The 16525-nt window shown below is 47.0% G+C and overlaps 1 protein-coding gene across 2 annotated transcripts in view; it reads left to right on the top strand.

The window, feature by feature from the left end:
- The window catches only part of ZFYVE1 (zinc finger FYVE-type containing 1), a 50113-nt gene extending 36534 nt beyond the window's left edge, over positions 1-13579 (top strand). The window contains exons 5-12 of one of the 2 annotated variants that reach the window (XM_080643773.1): positions 3380-3486; positions 5696-5804; positions 6338-6435; positions 6528-6645; positions 8744-8914; positions 9621-9801; positions 10285-10398; positions 11928-13578. In XM_080643773.1, coding sequence (XP_080499899.1) covers positions 3380-3486; positions 5696-5804; positions 6338-6435; positions 6528-6645; positions 8744-8914; positions 9621-9801; positions 10285-10398; positions 11928-12160 — 1131 coding nt within the window. In that variant the 3' untranslated portion in view covers positions 12161-13578. Of the gene's footprint in view, positions 1-3379; positions 3487-5695; positions 5805-6337; positions 6436-6527; positions 6646-8743; positions 8915-9620; positions 9802-10284; positions 10399-11927 lie in introns of both variants that reach the window. The other variant, XM_080643772.1, reaches the window with a different exon arrangement.
- Positions 13580-16525: the final 2946 nt, after the last annotated feature.

Genomic DNA, 16525 nt, shown 5'->3' on the forward strand with positions numbered 1-16525 from the left:
TGATGACATTAAGTGAGGACTTAACTGTGTTCACCAACACATGCAAGCAGCCATGAGCACTAATGAGCTATCATGGAGAGAGGTTCTTATATCTCCTGCGTTACCTGGATGAGGTAGTGAGGGTATCTAAGGAAGGAAATAAAATTCTCAGCATAAAAAAAGAATTAAAATGATAATAATGGCACCTAACGTTTTCTTTTTTAAAAATATATTTTTATTGATTTTAGAGAGGAAGGGAGAGGGAGATAGAAATATCAATGATGAGAGAGAATCATTGATCGGCTGCCTCCCATATGCCCCCTACTAGGGGTCGAGCCCATAACTCGGGCATGTGTCCTGACCAGGCATCAAACCATGACCTCTTGGGTTTATAGGTCGACGAGGCTCAATCACCAAGCCACACTGGCTGGGCACACCTAATGTTTTCTGAGCTTTCGGTCTGTGCCAAGTGCTCTGCATGGGTAACTGCATTTGATTCTCTCAGAGTAACCCATGAACACCCTTATTGAGGAAGGTCCTTCTAGCATCCCCATTTTATAGATAAGGAATAGGCACAGAGAGTGCAAAGCTGCCACTGCATCCTGAAGTGACTTGCGGGGAGGGTGTCTCATGTTTAATTTCTGCAAATTTTCCATTTAGTTTCATACTATGTCCATGCTTGGTTTTTATGTAATAATAGCTTGCTCCCCAGATCTTTTTTTTTTTTTTTTAATATTTTATTGATTTTTTACAGAGAGGGAGGGAGAGAGATAGTCAGAAACATCGATGGGAGAGAAACATCGATCAGCTGCCCCCCGCACACCTCCTAACTGGGATGTGCCTGCAACCAAGGTACATGCCCTTGACTGGAATCGAACTTAGGACCCTTCAGTCCCCAGGCCAACGCTCTATCCACTGAGCCAAACCAGTCAGGGCATCCCCAGATCTTTTTATAAATTGATGCATTAGGAAGATAACACTCCATTTCCCACCAGCTAGCTTCAGAGGGTCATGCACACACCTGTGAGAAATACAGCCTACAAGGTTATCAGTAATTTGGCCAATCAGAGAGCAGTTAATCTAAAATTAGAGAGGGCCTGTGGGCCTGGGATGAAGCCTGGCACAGAGGCAGAGCCATGGTAAGGAGGGGAGAACAGAGGTTGGTGTGTGCATGGGGGGTTGGTGCTGGGCACTTTATTCTCGAGGTCCTAGTAGAGGAATCAAACCATAACCTCTTGGTTAGGACCTTCGCTAGGAGTTAGAGGATGTAAAGGTTGGAAACTTCTTTTACAATGTTTATGAACTAGTCTAGGACAGTGGTCAGCAAACTCATTAGTCAACAGAGCCAAATATCAACAGTACAATGATCGAAATTTCTTTTGAGAGTCAAGTTTTTTAAACTTAAACTTCTTCCAATGCCACTTCTTCAAAATAGACTTGCCCAGGCCGTGGTATTTTGTGGAAGAGCCACACTCAAGGGGCCCAAGAGCCGCAAGTGGCTCGCGAGCCGCAGTTTGCTGACCACGGGTCTAGGAGATGAAATACAACAGACCCATAGCTTTGCATCATTGCCTAATTACTCAATACTGATTTAGTTGTTGAATACCAAAGGCCTTCGGAGAAGGCAGAGTGTAGTGTGTTTGAAGTGGTTGAGAAGGTATCATGGAAAAGGTGAGACCAAAAAAATTCCTGAAGGACCAGCCGGGGTGGCTCGGTGGTTGGGTGTTGACCTGTGAACCAGGAGTTCAAGGTTTGATTCCTGGTAGGGGCATATGCCCGGGTTGCGGTCTCAATCCTCGGTTGGGGGTGTGCGGGAGGTGGCTGATCAGTACACTGTCTCATCATTGATGTTTCTGTCTCTCCCTCTCCCTTCCTCTCTGAAATCAGTGAAACAATATATATTTTTAAAAATCGCCAAAGGATGGATCACATTAGGAATTAGGAGAGAGGAGGGCAGTTTGGGCTAGTGAGTGATTCTTACCTTGGTTCTCATTTATTCTCATTAATATTCATTTGTATATTTCTTTATCTTTTCTCTCAAAATCTTAGTGTTTCCCTAAGTTAGTCTTTACAAAATTACCCGCAAGGCAACAGGATTTACATGTATTATTATTTGTCGGTCTTTTTGGAGGGGTCTAGATCAAGGATTGCCACTTGGTTGGCCATTGCTGGCAGTTGATGGTGTATGGGCCGGGCATTATCCTTGCAGAAGCTGATTTGAATGCCCTTAGGTGAATCATGCCCCCTCAATTTGACACATTCCTGCCTCTACTCTTGTCTTACACCTGACTTGACTCAACATTGGGATCATTGGTCTTCGTAAACACCTGAGTTTGCAGTTTATTGCGGTAAGGCTTCATTGAAAGAAGGAAAAGGAACTTAAATAAGTTCTCAGGAAACGAAATTGCTTTCAGAGCTTGAGAACCTTAGTTTAGAACTTAATCTGCCCTTTTTCCAAATCTCATCTTAAAATTTCGTTTGGCTTTTACCACAGGAAGTAACATCTTGTCCTGGTTTAGGCTACTTTCCTTCTCTTCCCGTGAATAATGATTGTCTGCCTCAGAATGGGAGACTGAAAGATGGAAGCTTGGAACAGTGTGCACTTAATGAAAGCCCATTTCTATTTAATTTACATTACTTTTTCCACTGAGTCTGACTGAGGGCCTGGAAGTGGGGGGGGGGAAACCAGCTTGAAGAGTACTTTCAGTATAAAGTAATGCCTGAAAACAGGATTAGAAATGGAAGCGCCTCTCAATATAAAAATTTCAGTTTGCCTCTGCAAATACCTTATCTTTCCTTTTGGCATTTTTTTTTTTTTTTTTTTGGCCCTTTGCTGTCTTTTGGGTTACTGTAATTGATAAAAGGCTGCCAAACACTACAATAATTCTTGTTTTTTTTGGCTGATGATGTATTTTTCTGCATTGAGATAGTTCGGTGGCCTAGTAAACTCTAAGTGCGTGCCTGTGGTTAGAACTGGATAAAAGCCCACGAAACTCTTGCTTACTGCTCAGCTGTGTCTCTGACTTAGAGACGAGCGAGCCACCTTCTCAAGTCTTGATTTCTTGGTCCCAGCTTCACAAGGACGAAGTGGGCGTTAGTCAGTATCTGTGGAGGTTCTGAATGAAAGACTGAGTGTGTGAGGTGTTTATAAAACTCCAAGGTAATTAGTAGAGAACAGTAACTTTGTTCACGTCTGACCTCTTGGGAAACGGGCTGGTTCTTTCTAGGCAAGTTGGGCGGTTGAAGGTAAGTTCCCTCTTCCTGCTGTGGAGCCTGTAAGAAATAAGCTGAGGCGGGGGTTTGGGGTAGGGAGGGAATCTTAGAAAGGCAAGTAAGTCTCGGAAGAGTCAAAGTACAGGGCTCTCTGCTGTGCCTTCATGTCACCTTCCCTCCTCGCTAGGCACTGAGCGACCGCTTCAGCGGTGAGATCCCCGATGACCAGATGGCGCACAGCTCCTTTTTCCCAGATGAGTACTTCACCTGCTCCTCCTTGTGCCTCAGCTGCGGGTAAGTGAGGCCAGCTGTCTCCCCATCTTGGGAAAAGAGACTCAGAATGGTGCTTCTCAGACATCAGTGTGCATGCAAGTCACCTGGGGTCTGGTTAAATGAAACATTCTGATTGACGGATGGGGTGGGGCCTGAGATGGTGATTTCCAAGTTCCCAGGTGCTCCTGGTGGTCGGGGGCCACACCTGGAGGTTGCAGGGGATTCCAGGACACATGGTTATGAAGAATTTCCTGAAGATTTCAGCCTGGTTTAGATGTGAAATTGACTGGCTTTTGGTTTGGGCAGTTTTTACTATAGAAAACTTTAGGTTGCCCGTTGTCCATGTTTCTCCTATCAGGGCTTTCAATCATGTTATTCCATTTATTCAACTAATATTTGATAGAGATCCCAGTGTGTGCACAGCACTGTAGTCCGTATCAATCCTAGTTGATTCCTTTCACTGTGAGGGCAGATGCTTAGAGCACATTAGAATTATCCAGGGAGCTTGCAGAATTACCTAGGCCTGGGCCCCACCTCCAAGGAGACTGGCTTAATGGATCTGGGCTGGGGCGTAGGCACTGGAATATTTATTTATTTATTATTATTTTTAAAAATATATTTTATTGATTTTTTTACAGAGAGGAAGGGAGAGGGATAGAGAGTTAGAAACATCGATCAGCTGCCTCCTGCACACCCCCTACTGGGGATGTGCCCACAACCAAGGTACATGCCCTTGACCAGAATTGAATCTGGGACCTTTCAGTCCACAGGCCGACGCTCTAGCCACTGAGCCAAACCAGTTAGGGCTAGGCAGTGGAATATTTAAAAGGCTCCTGAGATTTTTCTAATGTGTAGTCTGAGTTGAGGACATTGCATTAGAGCAGTGCTTCTCAAACATCAGTCTATATATACCAGTTTGTGATTTTGTTAAAATGCAGAGTGTGGACAGCAGTTCTGGGTGAAAATCTGCATTTCTAACAAGCGCCTAGTGATGCCTATGATGCTGGTCTGTGGACCACACTTTGTTACAGGGGACAGAGCATTGATTCTCAACTGAGCATGCATCAAAAACTCCGGAAGGACATGTTAAAACAGATCGGTGGGTCTTGGCCCCACAGTTTGATTTAATAGGTCTGATGTAGGGCCTAAGAACTTGCATTTCTGGTAAGTGTTCAGGTGATGCTGATGTTGTTGGTTGGGGACCACACTTTGGGGGTCACTGGATTGACTTGAGCTGTTAAATCACAGTTTGGTGACTTGACTGAAGAAGCCCAGGGGATTTAAATGCAGTGTGTCACAGTCAGATTGCAGTCTTCACGTCGTGTACTCACTCCCCGCCTTTCTACCCCTTCACCACTATATTGTCCTTGCTCACATTTGCCCATCTACAGGAGGAGACCTTTCTGTTCTGAGCCTTTTTTGTTATAATAGCCCTTTTGCATTGAACCCAGTAGGCCACCGCTGGGCACTGAACCACTTGGCTCTGAATTTGTAAAAAGGATTTGGGTGTTGGATTAGACGGTCTGGGGTAGGGAGAACTAGGATTATCTTGGACAGAGGGATGTTTGTTGCCATTGTGATTTATCTTCCTTTTTGCTTGCCCGTGAGCCCAGCACAAGGGACTAGGCTCCGCTGGATCGTTGCTTTTCCATTCTAACTGAGCTTCCCCAGGGTTTCCAGGACTTTGCTTCTCCGTAGGGACATTCTGAAGTCCTGACCTGTATGCTGTGTTGTCAGGGTGGCCGGGCTCGCTGTTCATTTGGAAGGTTTTCTTGACCGGCTTAAGCCTCCTCTTAGTGCGTTGCCAAATGTTGGGGGATGGTTTTTGTTTGGCGTCTTGGCAGCCTGTCCTGGTTAAACTTATTTCATGCTGTTAGGGTTTTTTAATTTCCTGAGAGCCATTCCAGATCCATCTCATGTCAAGGTGGTATCTTCTGGCGCCTCCATTCCTCCTGAGGGGCCAGGTGATGTTTCTAAGAAGAGTTTCCTCATTTCGCTTTTTCTCCTCATACAAGGTACTAATTGCTCTACCTTTGTAGTGATGCTGATGGCAAGGATAAGGGAGGCATGTGGGTCCTGAGACAAACTGTCCTCTGTGCTCAGGATCCGGGGCCTATTTAATAACCAAGCTCTGGTTTGGGCCCCATCTCTGGCTCAGGGTCAGATTCTTCTGCATAAATAGCATCAGTTCCATTGGCCGCCTCATTGTCAGCTTTTGGGCTTCACTCAGGGCTGGATGTAAGAACAGCATGAATCATGGGAAAGAAGGAGTACCTCATGAAGCCAAGAGCCGCTGCAGCTACTCCCACCAGTATGACAACCGAGTTTATACCTGCAAGGTGAGTCCCGAGCTTCTCCCTGCTCCAGCAGCTGGCTGCTGGTCACTCCCCTGTTGGAAAGATTGGCTTGGGGCAGCTTTACTGCATCCCCAAGTATTTCATGTTCTAATGGAATCTCTCTGGAACTTCTCCCTAGCTCGAACCAAAATAACTCACACATGTTTGTTGCTGGGGCCTCATGGAACTTTTTGAAGCTTATTTTCCCCTTAGTCTCTTGAGCTTGTAGGCAGGGGTCACATACACTGGCTATTTGTTCTTCTTGCTCTTCAGGAACCGAGTTTTGATTTCTTCTGTCTGACGGGTGTATAATTTACATCTTAGTTTTGGGGCCTGGGGTGGGTATACATTCAGTTCATGACCATTCAGGGCACTGGCTTCTTTAGAGAAATGAACTTCCTTCTGATGTGCTAAACTCGGGGTCTGTAGACCCTCAGACGGTATGGTTTGTGGGGAGTGGGTGCTGGACAGGGATGTGAAGAGGCCACGGGGACCGGTGTCCAGAGAAGAAGCTGGCAGAGTGCTCCATGTTTCAGGCCTGCTATGAGAGAGGCAAGGAGGTCAGCGTAGTGCCCAAGACATCTGCTTCCACCGACTCCCCCTGGATGGGTCTTGCAAAATATGCCTGGTCTGGGTGAGTTTAAACAACATAGCTAAGGGTTGTCTGGTGTGTTTGTCTCCCCAGAAACCTGGCAGGGTAATAGTATCTATTTGCATTCCTTGTAGGTATGTGATCGAATGTCCTAACTGCGGCGTGGTCTATCGTAGCCGGCAATACTGGTTTGGGAACCAAGATCCTGTGGATACAGTGGTGCGGACAGAGATTGTGCATGTGTGGCCTGGAGTAAGAGCAGTTTTATTTATTATTCTTTCTCTTGTATCGTTCAGTTATACATGTGTGTGGAAAAGTGGAACTTGTTTAGAAATAAGGTTAACCATGACTTTCAGTATTTTGGTGGTTTAGGAAGGCATGATCTAAAGAGCTTTTCTTGTTCTAGATCGTTAATTATTTTCATTTCTTTTTGCATACATACTAGAAGCACAACTTGAAATAAAATAAATGGAAAATTGATCTATTGTTATACTGCCTTTGCAAATAAAACTTCATTTTTATTTATTGATTTTTAGGGGGAGAGAGAGAGAAACAGCTATGAGAATCATTGATCTGCTGCCTCCTGCACACCCCCTACTGGGGATCGGGTCCGCAACCCAGGCATATGCCTGACTAGGAATCGAACCTGCAACTTCTTGGTGCATGGGTCGACACTCAATCACTGAGGCACACTGGATGGGCAAAACGTCATTTTTTCATATTTTCTTCAGTCATTTTCCATATGCATATGTTTATATAGATATAATTTACATGCCATTTATCTGCCTTTTTTTTTTTTTTTACCACAATACCATTTCCACATTGCTTCCATTTTTCATGATTCTCATTGCAGTCACTGTGTGACATTATGTCTAGTGTTATAGTTTGATTCGCCATTCCCTTTTTAAAGTTTCATGCGTGCTGTTTATGAGTTTTGTTTTTTTTTTTAATCATCAAAGAAAATGCTATAGTGACCATCTGTAAGAAAGCCATTTCTTTTTTTGGAAATTTCCTTGACGTATATTCTAAGAAATGGGATTACTATAGACCTTTATTTATTTATTTATTTATTTAATTTAAAAAATACATTTCATTGATTTCAGAGAGGGAAGGAGAGGTAGAGAGAGAGAGAGAGAAACATCAATGATGAGAGAGAACCATAGATCGGCTGCCTCCTGCACGCCCCACACTGGGGACCAAGCCATGCCGGCCAGGCGACCCTCACTGTTTTTAATTTGACTTTTGAATTCCAGATGTTAGAAAAATAAATCTGTTTATGAGGCATTGATATGTTGCTTTGATTCTGCATTAAGCCACAATTCATACTTGGAATTACTCATAAATCACAATACATACAAAACCTTTCCCCTCGTGGGAAAAAATAAGCAGTTTTTATGAAGAGACTTACTTGGTGATGTTCCCCTTATTGGGTGATTTCTAAAGCCACCGGTTAGCCTCCGAGGCCTACCTGCAGATCCACCTTTGGGCTTACCTGGATCCTTCAGGTACCACATAATTGACAATTTCCTATTTTGTTCCTCTTCTTTCCAGTCTCCCCTGACATGATGGTCGAGGCTATTCTGGTCCAAGGATTTAATATGGCCTCACACTAGTATAATTTTCTCACAAGGTGTTTTATGACTGTCTTTTGTTTTTGATCTGCCTTGGTTATTTCTTGCAAAAGCTATCGTCTCTATGGCAAGATCGTTTATAGTCCAAGAAAACAGTAACACTGTGGTGTACTTTTAGGCTGCGCTCCTCACCGTCCTTGGAATTAGGGAATATAGGCTCCTCTCCTTCTGTTCATTCATTCACCCATTCGTTATCTCAGCATACGTTGTTGAGTACCATGTGCTCAGAATTGAACTAGATACTTACAAAAATACAAAAGTGAAAAAGATAGGTTATTGTTCTCAGAGAGTTTACAGTCAACTGCATAAACAGATACTATTCTTACATGTGGAAACAGAATTCCTGGAGATGTACAGATACTAGAGGAACTGAGAGGAAGGGCTCCTAACCCAGCCTGGGATGGGGGTTCCTGCGGGAGGTGTCGTCTTTATGTGAGCGTTTCCTGGAGTGTATACCTCGTTTGTGGGCAGACTAAGTCCTGACTGAGCAGCTGTGCACCGTCTTCCGGTCGCCTTGAAGAGAATCATTCGCTCATGACTGGTTGGTGTGATATTGCCTAGAAGCCAGAAGGATTCCTGGTCTGTCCCCGTTTTTCTCTGCCAGGGAGTTTGTGGTTCTGAGTTGGAGGTGATGAGTGTGCAGCTCACCCAGGACCCTCGCCCTTTTCCTTTGAGTCCCTTCCCTCAGAGCATGATGGGAGCCTGCATTTTCATTTCAGACTGATGGATTTCTGAAGGACAACAACAATGCTGCCCAGCGCCTCTTGGACGGGATGAACTTCATGGCCCAATCGGTGTCTGAGCTTAGCCTTGGGCCCACCAAGGCTGTAACATCCTGGCTGACAGACCAGATAGCGCCAGCCTACTGGAGGCCCAACTCCCAGATCCTGGTATGGTGCGGCATGCTGCTCCTGTAGCCCTGGCATGGCCCGTTTTGCTTGTGTCGCTCCACCCTGTCCCAAGCTTGCTCTGTGGGGGAGGCGTGGAATTTCTCTCCGTCAGGTTAGCTCCCAGAGCATTGGAAAGGGGGATACATTAAGGCAGGCAGTGTCCTCTTCGCCCATGGATTTCCCTTCATGTTATTCTGCAAGTGTTTTCTTTGTGGTAGATTTTAGTTTCCTTACCTGCAAGGGCCAATCATTATTGATCAGATGCCTAAGATCATAGATACAGAATCTGAAGGCCAGGAGCCGTTAGAGATCTGTTAGCGTCATCCTCGGCTTGATCCATAAATCTTGACAGCACCCACAGCAAAGGAGCACCCAGCTGTGGCCCAAATCCTTGACAGGGAACTCGCTCCTCACCAGCTTCCCAGAGGCCGTTAAAAAAATAGTCTCATTTCTCTTCTGGCTAAATTAGCCTTCTGAGAACCCTGTGACTCAGCCGCATGATTTGAGAACCTTTCCAGGCACTTCTTGGAAGAAAATGATCATCATAGCTGCTTCAGTGGCTGGAGGTTTTAGGGCCCCTCCCTTAGGACTGGCGGGGTCCTGCCGTTTCACGGTGGTCCTGTGGCCCTCCCCCTGGTATCGGTAGCTTTCTCAGCTGAGTAGACATGAATGACACCTGCCTCTGTCTGTTCTGGGCTTGGAACAGAGCTGCAGCAAGTGTGCTACGTCCTTTAAAGAGAACGACACCAAGCATCACTGCCGGGCCTGTGGGGAGGGCTTCTGTGATGGCTGCTCATCCAAGACCCGGCCGGTGCCCGAGCGGGGCTGGGGCCCTGTGCCCGTGCGGGTGTGTGACAACTGCTATGAAGCCAGGAATGTCCAGTTAGGTAATGTGGGATCTGGGAGCTGCAGGGTGGAGGGAAGGACCTCTCTCCTTGGCATTGGGTGTTGGGAACTGCCCTGTCCTGTTCCTCACTGCATCTACTGACAGCAGTTGCTCCCTTGGTCTTGGTCAGTCTGAGTGCTGGGGTGGTGGTGGGAGTTGTTAATCCTATCCTGTGTTTACCAGACATGGCTTAGACTGAGTCTTCTCCTTGGAGAAGGTTCTAGGTCATGCTCCTGGAAGCTTTCTGCTTTACTTTAAAGAAAGGTTATAAGATAGCTCTAGAGGGTTGAGGTAAAGGACTAACAGATGCCACCAGTTTCAGGGTCTGGGCTGACCTGACCGGTAGCCCAGCCCCTGGGCGTCGTTTCAGGGCAGCACAGTGGTACCTGGAGAAGAACCCAGAAGCGCTCTGCTATTGCCCTCTGAGTTTTCCATTTGGGAAATGACTAAGAGCTGATGGCTTTTCCTTTATCATTGTCTACAGATGTCACTGAGGCACAGGCGGATGACGAAGGCGGGACACTAATTGCTCGGAAGGTGGGCGAGGCTGTGCAGAACACTTTGGGAGCCGTGGTGACAGCCATTGACATACCACTAGGTGGGCCTGGCAGCGCTGCTCTGGGTGTAGTGTGTGTGGGATGAAAGGTTTGAGGGCCCTGGGCTGTCATTTTGTCAAAGGCTTGCAGACCCAGGTTGAGTTGGGCAGCAGGAAGTTGACTGAAAATTGATGAACATTTGCTTACTTCTGTGGAATACCTCAGTGGTTTCGTGTTTCTATCCGGAGGCCATTCTCTTAAACCACTGATTGCTGCATAACAAACTACCTGACCATGTAAAGGCTTCAAACAACCACCATTTTACCATGTTTCACAACTTTAACTCAGGAAGGGTAATTCTTCTGTTTCAAGTGGCATTGCCTGGTATTCCAGTGTGGCAGCTGGACTGTCTCGAGGGTCCAAGCCAGCCTAACTCACGTGCTGAGCCTGGGCAGGATGCCTGGAAGTAGACCCTCCCCCTCTCCATAAAGTCTCCAGGCCGCTCCGTGTGGATTCTTCATTGGTAGTTGGACTTCTGTACATGGTGGCTCAGGCTCTAAGAGCTAATATTCCAAGAGACAAGTAGAAGCTGCCAGTCTCTTTTAAGGCCTGGGCCTGGAAACTTGTACAGTCTTCTGTAGGCACAGAGCCTGCCTAGATTCAAGGAGGGGGCACGAGTGTCAGAGAATTTGTGGCTGTGTTCAATCTGCCACACCAGCCAAGCTATTACTCATTTAGGATTTAAGATAGCTCTTCCCTTCTGGCCTGGTGGAATGGGGTGAAGACCAGGCATTGTAACCAAGATGGGAAGAGGGAGAGGAAGGGAAACCCACCCGTGTGTGGAGGGCTTAGGCAGGGTTGTCTGGGCTGGGGTACTGCAGCCCTTTGTAGGGGAGAGTCCAAGGTCTCCTGGGTGGGTGATAATGAAAATTGCTTGTAACAGATGTAATCACCGTGGCTCACAGAACGAGCAGACGGTAAGCTTTGGCTCCAAGGTGTAGGAATAGATGGATTTGCCCAGGCTTGAAGTTCAGGTTGCATCTGCTGTCACGGGAACTGGGAGAGGCAGGCTGCCCTTGGCGCACAGAGCCTGCCAACGGTGCTCACCAAGTGCTCACTCGCTGTCGGGTCCCAGGCCCGTGCGTGAGACATGTTATTTCTTGTAATCCCCATAACAGCTCTTGAAGGTGGGCTGTTAAAGACGAGGAAGCTAAGGCCCTGAGAAGTAACCTCTTGTAATCTTGCAGCTGCTAATTAACTGGTGCTCAGTGGAACTGGCATTTGAATGAAGATATGTCCTGACTCCGACTTCGTGTTGTTGCTCCAGTGGTTCTTAATGCAGCTGCACCTTAGGAACACCGGGAGAGCTTATTGATACACACATTCCAGTTCCTGGGCCCCAGCCCTGAGGATTGTGGCCGGGGTGGAATGGGTGAAGACCAGGCATTGCCTGTTCAAAAGGTCCCTAGGTGATTCTGTGTGCCGTTGCATTGGGAGCCCCTGGAGGGTCTGAGGACGCCTTCGTGCACTGTGGGACTGGGGGTGTTGGGTTCCGCGTGTCCCGCCCAACATGGTTCCTTCCTTGTCGCAGGTCTGGTAAAGGATGCGGCCCGGCCGGCGTACTGGGTGCCCGACCACGAGATCCTGCACTGCCACAGCTGCCGGAAGGAGTTCAGCATCAAGCTCTCCAAGCACCACTGCCGGGCCTGCGGCCAGGGCTTCTGTGATGAGTGCTCCCATGACCGCCGGGCTGTCCCATCTCGAGGCTGGGACCATCCTGTCCGAGTCTGCTTTAACTGCAATAAAAAGCCCGGTGACCTTTAACCCTAGCTCCCTCTCCCCATCCTTCACAATTCCTTAGGTTCTCAGGGTTAGAAACAGAAATCTCATCGAGGTAGGCCCTCCTCCTGGTCACCTGTTGTGGTGTGTATCCTCTCTGCTCATCCTGGGGCCGCTTTCCCACGGTGTGGGGTAGGGCAGATGGCAAGCTGGGGTGAGCCTGGCGGCAGGCCCGAAGGCAGAAACCCCTCAGGGCAGAGGACCGAGCAGCTTGTAGAAGCCTTGCATTTATATCAGTTAAAAATAATAAATATATCCCCGTATAGACATACGAAAGGCATATGGAGTCTCTCCAGGCTGCTGGTTGCAGACTGAATACAGTCTGTCCCCAGCACAGGGATAAGGTGGCAGTGGCAGCAGGTCTTCCCATAAAACCGAGCCAGGTACAAAGCCACTGTGTTGCTGGCCACCGTTTCTCCTTCCCAAGCCTTCGAAGCCTCTCCTTCCCTTGCTTTTTCCCTTCATGCCTCTTGGTTGCCTGGGGAAGTGAGCTTCCCAGGTGCTTGCTTGGAATAGCCCAGAAGGGATCTGTCTACCTGGGCCCTCCAGAGCTGCATCCCTGGGCCTGTTTCAGAGACCACTCAGCTTAGCGTGCGGGTCACCGGAGTGGGTGGAGGGTGAGGGGTAGGGTCCTCAGCCCTGAGAAGTCAGAGTGCAGGTGATGTGACATCCTCGTACCTGGGGAGAGCTTGGAAGGAAGTGGGTCTCCCCAACAGTGTTTCCTGCTTGTTGCTGCTTCTGTCTGTGCATCCACTCGGCTTCCCAAAGGCCATATAATACCCTGCTCCGAAATAGAGCACCCACTCCCCACCCCCTCTAACCTTCTCAAGCCACCATCTGCTTCTGAGTGTTGCACTAGGATTTTTATTGCTTATTTTGAAGTGTCTTAATTCTTTATTCCCAGACACATGACCCCTCTAGCTATTGGAGGGGTGATTATGAGCAATCTTCCAGGGAAACAGAGCACAGAATGGACTGTTAGTTATTTTCTGTTTTTGTTTTTTTTTTTGAGTATATATAAATATTTCAACAGATCATGAAGAAACAAATTCTCTCTGGTCCTTGCAAGAGAAGTCAAACGAACTTTTGTTTCTCATTAAGAGCTGGGACATCCATCTCTGGCATGACTGGAAAGACTGTTGTGCTGAATCCTGTCATCATGGTGGATTTTATCTTCAATGGCCAAAAACGAAGATATAAAAAGTGACATAGTTCTTGACTGAACTGGTGGGTGGGCGGAGCTTCAGGGGGTACTTGGCAGTCACTCTGGTGTATCAGTGTGACGTGAGCCCTGGAACGTGTTGGTCCGCAGACCTGCTCCCTTGCTCCCGTGGCCGTGACAGGCCCTACTCTAGTACTGTGTATCAACTTCGCTGTTATAAAGGACTCTTCCTGCTGAACGTGGACTGTGCGGCTCCTTCCTTTCACGCCATCAGTAAGTCTGGCTCCCTCTTTCTAGCTGATAGGAAAGTAGCTGGTGGCTTTCCAAGCAGAAGCCAAGCGAGAGGTGTGTTTCTAGGGTGGTCGTATTTTACTGGTAAATGCCTCAGGTTATTACTCTAATAAGAACTTAAAAAGCATAGTCAAAACGCACAAAACCATTATGTGGGTTTTAATCTCGTGACAGTGGGCTGTTTTCCCCAGCTTTGCATAGATAGCATGCCCCAGCCCAGTTGGCTAACTTGGACCAGGAACTTGGTGGATATTCCTTTAAGTGTGTTCAAACTGATGGTCCGGGAATTTCTAGTGGAACTCTTTCTAGGGCTCCACGCCTGCTCACTGACCATGCTATTCTCTTGTGCTTGGGCTGTTCGGCAGAGCTTTCCACGGAGGTGAGACCAGGTGTTGCGGGGTGGGGAGCTCAGAGCACCAGCTGAGCTATGCCGGCCTGGTCCCAGGCAGGGCAGCGTGGTGGGTGCTGTGTGGTGCCGTGGTAGCAGCTGCTTAACTTGTGTTCTGAGGGTTTCACTCTGGTGGCTGTGGGCTGACATTCCCTGGGGAATCCGCCCTCACAGAGGAGGCGAGTGTTACTAGTGACCTATGGAAACATTGGGGGAAATTTTTGTCATTCCCCTGCCCTGTCTTGTCTGTTCAACTCCTGTCTGTCCCCCACTGTTGCTTCATTCTGGTGGCTATTGACACTTTGGTCTTTGTCCCTTCCCTTCTTCTTTGCCCCATCTTCTTTTCCCTCGTCTTTCTTATTCCTGCTCTGGGTCCCTTTTGTTTTTTTCTCTCTACTTGGGTAGGCGGGGCAGGGTGGGGAGGGTTTGGGGGGAAGAGAGATGTATAAGGTGTGGCCCTGTTAGCCCTGCTGTTTGTCCTATGGCCATGTGGGGGCACCCCTAAGCATGGGAGTCTGCCTAGCCACAGGAATGACGCAAAACAATATTCTGAACTTCCTTCCTTAACACTAGTCAGACCAACAGAGGAAAGGAAGGGAACCCAGTGTCAAAGTAACAAAAGGTTCTTTTTTCTTGCTCCACATATGCAGTCCTAGCCTCAACTAAATATCAGGTGAAAGCCAGCTAAATACAGAATGAAAACAAAGGCTTAAAAACCCCCATTGAGTTATATTGTACATACACATTTCAGCTTGATTATTTTTCTGAAACTGAACATACTAGTATATTCAGCCAGCACCTGGATTAAGAAACAACATAACTATACCCCAGGAACTCCTGGTCCCTCCTCACACCAGGAGTATCCCGTATCCCAACATATAAGCACAGATTAGTTCCTCCCCACCCCACCCTCCCTTTTAGGGAGGTGCTACATAAAGTTGTTTGTTTTTTAGAATTTTTTGTGAGTTTGAGCCACATTATCAACAGTTGCCGGGAAGCAGAACTCAACGGATTGAGATAATGCTCCGCATAAAGTTGTTTTTTTAAAAAATCTTATTGATTTTAGAGCGAGAGGATGTGAGACATTTGTTGTTCCACTTATTTATGGATTCATTGTTTTTTTTTCTTTTATATTTTTATGGATTTCAGAGAGGGAGAGGGTGATAGAAACATCAATGATTAGAGAGAATCATTGATCTGTTGCCTCCTGCATGCCCCCCCAACCCCCCAGGGGATTGAGCCTGCAACCCGGGCATGTGCCCTGACCGAGATCAAACCGTGATCTCCTGGTTCATAGGTTAACGCTTAACCACTGAGCCACATTGGTCAAGCTTAATAGTTCGACTTTTCAGAGGAAAAGGAATGGAGGATAGTTTGAGCAGAGAGCAGGTGAGGGAGGAACTTGAAACATTTGTGTCCTAAGAGCACCAGGTGGGAGGTGGAGATGGGGCAACAGGATGAGGCGTATGTGATCAGATCTCAAAAGAAAACACATTTTATTCTGAGGTACAGGAAGCCATTGAAGGGAGGAGTCTTAGCCAGGCAGTGGGAGGCCTGGAGAGGCAGACTTAAAGGAGTGGGCCTAGATGCTTTTTACAACATCAACTAATGGGGAAATGGAAGAAGAAACTGAGTTTAGCCTGCAATTGTTTTTGGAGATGGTTATGTGAAAGATTTAGACCAGGACAGATGTAGGGCTGACAGGTAAGGAGGACTAACTTGGTCTTAAAGGATGCTTCCCAGGACACTGATTCCGAGTACCCTCCAGAGCCTGTGGGGCCAGCTGAATTTTAGAGTGGCTACCCAGCAAGATGGTGTGTGAGGCAGGTGCTTATCTGTGGGCATTTTTGAACAGTATGTGCCATTGTTCTCATTTCTTTTTAGAAGGCTACGAGCAAGCAAACACCAGGCCATTTGACAAAGAGCATAGCTCAGGGCTGCTGCCACCGCTGCCTGATCATTCTCTACCTGGGGAACAGGGCAAAATGCCCTAATTGACGTGCAAGTGAAAAATGCTTCGAGACTGTGCAACATACTAATCTTTGGGATACTGTGTTAATAAGCAAACAGATCAAAATGCTCGATCAACTTCTCAGCTAAGTTTTATAACTGCTTTTCATACAACCTAGACTAAATGTTAGGAGCAGTGACTGCTAACTAGAGATCAAGAATAAATCGCTAGCCAAAACCGGTTTGGCTCAGTGGATAGAGCGTCAGCCTGCGGACTGAAAGGTCCCAGGTTCGATTCCGGTCAAGGGCATGTAACTTGGTTGCGGGCACATCCCCAGTAGGAGGTGTGCAAGAGGCAGCTGATCGATGTTTCTCTCTCATCGATGTTTCTGACTATCACTCTTCCTTCCTCTCTGTAAAAAATCAATAAAATATATTAAAAAAAAAAAAAGAACAAATCGCTAAATTTAAATGAGAAGTTTTGAAAGCTCCCCACTTTTAAAAAATAAAACCTAATGAAAATCTAAAATGGTTCTTCAACAAATGTGTTTACTTAACA

The sequence above is a fragment of the Plecotus auritus genome (assembly GCF_963455305.1).
Source record: "Plecotus auritus genome assembly, chromosome: 1".
Taxonomy (NCBI): domain Eukaryota; kingdom Metazoa; phylum Chordata; class Mammalia; order Chiroptera; family Vespertilionidae; genus Plecotus; species Plecotus auritus.